This window comes from Schistocerca serialis, chromosome 2 (assembly GCF_023864345.2).
Source record: "Schistocerca serialis cubense isolate TAMUIC-IGC-003099 chromosome 2, iqSchSeri2.2, whole genome shotgun sequence".
NCBI classification, from domain to species: Eukaryota; Metazoa; Arthropoda; class Insecta; order Orthoptera; family Acrididae; genus Schistocerca; species Schistocerca serialis.
Window position 1 is genome coordinate 191,125,812 of NC_064639.1, and position 6,000 is coordinate 191,131,811.

At 40.6% G+C, this 6,000-nt stretch overlaps 1 protein-coding gene across 1 annotated transcript in view; it reads left to right on the forward strand.

The window, feature by feature from the left end:
* LOC126456922 (uncharacterized) overlaps positions 1-4,993 on the forward strand; it is a 28,780-nt gene extending 23,787 nt beyond the window's left edge. Inside the window, exon 4 of the mRNA XM_050092855.1 lies at positions 4,477-4,993. Coding sequence (XP_049948812.1) covers positions 4,477-4,694 — 218 coding nt within the window. The 3' untranslated portion in view covers positions 4,695-4,993. The remainder of the gene's footprint in view (positions 1-4,476) is intronic.
* Positions 4,994-6,000: the final 1,007 nt, after the last annotated feature.

Genomic DNA, 6,000 nt, shown 5'->3' on the forward strand with positions numbered 1-6,000 from the left:
GCCTATCCCTGTGCCTTTTGGGATCACCAAATGTACGAGTTCCTTGTTGTCAGTTATGACGCTCACTAAACCTCCGCCTTTTCATAGTTGTAAAAGAAAATAACGGAGAGTCAGGAACAAGAATTTGAGAATCTGTGTTCGAAGCCCCAAATGTTCTAGTGGCAGCGTCGAAGTCTGGTGAAGTAGCATCTGACGCTGTCAAAAGGTATTTGAAAAACGTTTTCTTTCCCAGTCTGGGGGAAAAATCTGTATTATTGTTAGATCCTTGTTGTGGTCAGTAAGAACAGTTTGTAGCATTTTATGCTAGGACAGGGAACTAGTTCATCTGAAGATCCCAAAAGGCTCGATGAGACACATGTATTCATTGGCCATATATGGAATTCGATGTGGGAAGACATTTGTCAGTTCTACTGAATGATTATCATCTCAGTCTTCCCTTGACAAACAATGTAATCAAACTGCAGTCAGTAGTAGATAATCAATTCTCTTGACCAATATTTTCCATTGCTCTGAAAATGACTTGTACAAATCAGGATATTTAGAAGGTCACCTGCTACAATTTGGAGAATCCTGCTGAATTTCGTGTTGTCTTGTGTCTTCTGTCGTGTGTATTTTGTGTAGAAATCTTGTTCATTTTATCTGGGTGGAGTAAAAAACGTTATGCTTTAATCATATATTTATAGATTATCATTATTGTAATGATTCTGTATTGTAATAATGAGTTATTCTTCATTGACAAAATAAGCATATGTGAAGCAGTTAACAGAAGAAAGTTAATGTAAAACGTAAAATATCAGTTTTAAACATAAAACAAAAATAAGTAATACCAACAGAATAATGTTGAACGTTTAGATATTGTCACGTCTGCCACAGATGGCCCCTGCCAGGCAGACTAGACTCAAGACACACCTGTGTACCATATAAAATACACAAGCACTTGCAGGCGTAACCAAGAGGAAAACAATTCTTCATAACAAACATAACTTGCTAGAGACTAATGCAAACCTTTTTCTGCAGAGGTCGCTTCACAGATACAGGGAAAGTTGGAGTACTCCACCAACCTCCACTGGCTTTATAAGGCCAGCACAGCAGCAGTACAGCCAGTTCATCGCCGAGCTAGGTCCAGCTCCGACGGACCTCACCGACGCTCTTGTTGAATGGTCGTCTACAGATTTTTTTTTTTGTGTGTGTATAGAGTGACTGTTCGACAAGTGTAGTTCAGTTTCAATAAACGACATTATACTGAGTATACTGCTGCTGCGCTGGTCTTATAAAGCCGGCAGAGTACTCCAACTTTCCCTGTATCTGTGAGGCTACCTCTGCAGAAAAAGGTTCGCATTAGTCTCTAGCAAGTTCTGTTTGTTTTGAAGAATTGTTTTCCTCTTGGTTGCGCCTGCAAGTGCTTGTGTATGTTATATGGTACACAGGAGTGTCTTGAGTGTAGTCGGCCTGTCAGGGGCCGTCTGTGGCAGATGTAACAGATATTTTGGTTGGAAATGTCGAAACTTGTTCGGCAGCTCATGGTGTACAGTTTATTTTCCAAACATGGTATTTCACAAACCAGCTTTATTACACTTGGATGTATGTGGCGTGAAAGCTGCTTCAATTTACATTGTAACAAAAGATTTCATTTTTCAAAATTAATTAATGGGATATTTTGCAAAATTTTAGATTATTAGAAAAGTTGATTGTACAGTTTTCAAGAACGTTATTTACGTTCCAACCTTTATGTGAAACATAATTTTTAAATATTATGGTTTAGAAGATATTCCTTCTATACCTAATATGCCAAATTACCTTATGGGGTGTATTTTATCCCTTAAAAATGAAATTGGGCAAAACCGAAAAAGTATTAGTAGTAGTAGTTGTTGTTGTTGTCTTCAGTCCTGATACTGCTTTGATGCAGCTCTCCATGCTACTCTATCCTGTGCAAGCTTCTTTATCTTCCAGTACCTACTGCAGCCTACACATCCTTCTGAATCTGCTTAGTGTATTCATCTCTTGGTCTCCCTCTACGATTTTTACCCTCCACGCTGCCCTCCAGTACTAAATTGGTGATCCCTCGATGCCTCAGAACATGTCCTACCAACCGATCCCTTCTTCTAGTCAAGTTGTGCCACAAACTTCTCGTCTCCCCAATTCTATTCAATACCTCCACATTAGTTATGCGATCTACCCATCCAATCTTCAGCCGGCCGAAGTGGCCGTGCGGTTAAAGGCGCTGCAGTCTGGAACCCCAAGACCGCTACAGTCGCAGGTTCGAATCCTGCCTCAGGCATGGATGTTTGTGATGTCCTTAGCTGAGTTAGGTTTAACTAGTTCTAAGTTCTAGGGGACTAATGACCTCAGCAGTTGAGTCCCATAGTGCTCAGAGCCATTTGAACCATTTTGAACCATCTAATCTTCAGTATTCTTCTGTAGCACCACATTTCGAAAGCTTCTATTCTCTTCTTGTCTAAAGTATTTATCGTCCATGTTTCACTTCCATACATGGCTACACTCCATACAAATACTTTCACAAATGACTTCCTGACACTTAAATCTATACTCGATGTTAGCAAATTTCTCTTCTCCAGAAACGCTTTCCTTGTCTGCTTCGACCATCATCAGTTATTTTGCTCCCCAAATACTTTAAGTGTCTCATTTCCTAATCTAATTCCCTCAGCATCACCTGACTTAATTCGACTACATTCCATTATCCTCGTTTTACTTTTGTTGATGTCCACCTTATACCCTCCTTTTAAGACACTGTCCATTCCGTTCAACTGCTCTTCCAAGTCCTTTGCTGTCTCTGACAGAATTACAATGTCATCGGCAAACCTCAAAGTTTTTATTTCTTCTCCATTGATTTTAATACCTACTCCGAATTTTTCTTTTGTTTCCTTTACTGCTTGCTCAATATACAGATTGAATAGCATCGAGGAGAGACTACAACCCTGTCTCATTCCCTTCCCAACCACTGCTTCCCTTTCATGTCCCTCGACTCTTATAACTGCCGTCTGGTTTCTGTACAAATTGTAAATAGCGTTTCGCTCCCTGTATTTTACCCCTGCCACATTCAGAATTTGAAAGAGAGTATTCCAGGCAACATTGTCAAAAGCTTTCTCTAAGTCTACAAATGCTAGAAACGCAGGTTTGCCTTTCCTTAATCTTTCTTCTAAGATAAGTCGTAGGGTCAGTATTGCCTCACGTGTTCCAACATTTCTACGGAATCCAAACTGATCTTCCCCGAAGTCGGCTTCTACCAGTTCTTCCATTCGTCTGTAAAGAATTCGCGTTAGTATTTTGCAGCTGTGACTTATTAAACTGACAGTTCGGTAATTTTCACATCTTTCAACACCTGCTTTCTTTGGGAGTGGAATTATTATATTCTTCTTGAAGTCTGAGGGTATTTCGCCCATCTCATACATCTTGCTCATCAGATGGTAGAGTTTTGTCAGGACTGGCCCTCCCAAGGCTGTCAGTAGTTCTAATGGAATGTTGTCTACTCCCGGGGTCTTGTTTGGACTTAGGTCTTTCAGTGCTCTGTCAAACTCTTCACGCAGTATCATATCTCCCATTTCAACTTCATCTACCTCCTTATTAACGAAATAAGCATATGTGAAGCAGTAAACAGAAAAAAGTTAATGTAAAACGTAAAATACCAGTTTTAAACATAAAACAAAAATAAGTAAATTAAACAGAATAATATTGAACGTTTAGATATTTTGATTGGAAATGTCGAAAATCGTTCGACAGCACACCATGTACACTTTATTTTCCAAACATGGTATTTCAAAAACCAGCTTTATTACACATGGATGTATGTGGCGTGAAAGCTCCTTCAGTTTACATTGTAACAAAAGTTTTCATTTTTCTGAGTTAATTAACTGTTATGGGATATTTTGCAAAATTTTATATTATTAGAAAAGTTTATTGCACAGTTTTCAAGAACGTTAATTACGTTCCAATCTTTATGTGAAACATAATTTTTAAATATTATGATTTAGAAGATATTCGTTCTATACCTAATATGCCAAATTATCTTATGGGGTCTATTTTACCCCTTAAAAATGAAATTTGGCAAAACTGAAAAAGTAGGTTCAAATGTTTCAAATGGCTCTGACCGCTATGAGAGGTCATCAATCCCCTAGAACTTAGAACTACTTAAACCTAACTAACCTAAGGACATCACACACATCCATGCCCGAGGCAGGATTCGAACCTTCGACCGTAGCGGTCGCGCGGTTCCAGACTGTAGCGCCTAGAACCCCTCGGCCATTCCCGCAGGCCGAAAAAGTAGGTATTGCATTATTTTGCTCCCTCTACATACCTGCGTAGTTTCATTAAGGCCGTTTATGTATAAGTACGTCTGGGAACCGTTCCTAGTGAGTGACGCTAGGTGACGTTCGCACTGGGTGGGCCAGCTCTGGAACAGACTATCCTAGACAATCGTACTGCAGCAGTTGGTAAAGAGTGCGGTGTAACACTGTGCAGTGTATTTCACGAAGAATACTGACGAGGCGTATGTGCGGGAGTGCGGCTACCTGCGGCACCCCGAGAAGGAGGCGTGCTTCCTGTCCCGGTTCCCACACACAGGCTACCAGCTCACCTGCGAGTGTGTCAACGATGCCTGCAACGGTGCCGAGGTTCGCGACCTGCCGACATTTGCCGCAGCCGCCACGATCACTGTCGTCATCGCCATAGCCATCTAGATCCAGCGGCCTGCTGCCATTACCGTGCTGGCGCGAGGGATAATTGGGTACCAAGTGTTTTTTCAGCTGGAGAAACTTGCATGATTCCACACCTTTCACCGGATTTGTAAGATTCATTCCTATTCCTATTATTTATTGTGAGTACACAAAAATAATGCTTCTAACTGAACGCTTCACATCAGCTGCGTCTGAAAGATCCGAAAAGATTTTATGGTAAACGAGGGGAGAAATGGGAACGAAGCAGCACGTTATGGTCTACACTGGCATATTTTATTACACTGAGTTTTAGCAGTCCCTGCAGCAAGTGCATTGATTATGTGTCAGTTTTTTACACATTTTCTGTAGTATAGTATTTTGTATTTTATTATATGTAGATGTTATTGCATGTAATAAAGATAAAAGGGAAAACGACAAAAATGTTTGCAGTAAATGTATCTTCAAATACTTACTGTATCTCGCAAGTGGTTTGGGGCTGGATAATTAAACAAATACTTCAGTTAAGAAAAACAGATTGTACCTTCTCTTCTGTAGACACGCGTGAGATCATGTTTCAGATATCATGAGCAAGGAATGCACTATGGGACATTTGCCTCGGGGGACTGAAGTAACAAAATCATAGTCACTATTGCATTCAACACTGTGAGTGTGGGATGAGGTTTCTGGTTCTAATGCTAGTAGTGAAAGTTTCTAACCTCATCAGCGTATGGCCGGCAAACAAGTGAGAACTGTGAACCAATGACCAGTACGAAGTGGCAGACTCCTTCACAGGAACTGGGCGAACCACTCTGTCAGTGATAATCTCATACCAGATCATGTGGTGCAGTCCCTAGGAGACTGGGTTCACATTTTTGTGGAACGGGACTGCTGTCTTTGACAAGCCCATGGTCAATTTCTTCACCAGTCCTATTCCACTTTAGTTAGAGGCCCATCTCTTATCACTTCGATATTATTATGTCTGAAATTTCTAATAGAGGTATCACATGGTGGTTGGAGCACTTTCGTAACTTACGAGAATGTTCTAATTTGTGGAACTGCACACTGGGATTTTTCAGTTTATAGAAGAATTCGTTCCTGCTGCGTTCGTTCATGTTTGCTATTGTTGTGGCCTTCAGTCTGAAGAATGGTCTGATACAGTTCTCCATGCTACTCTATCCAGTGAGAGCCTCTTCATCTCCGAATAACTACTGCAAGCAACATCTTTCTGAATCTGCTTACTGTATTCATCCGTTAGTTTCCCTATACGATTTTTACAAGCCATATTTCCCTCGAGTGCTAAACCGCTGATTCCTCGACGTCTCAGAATGTG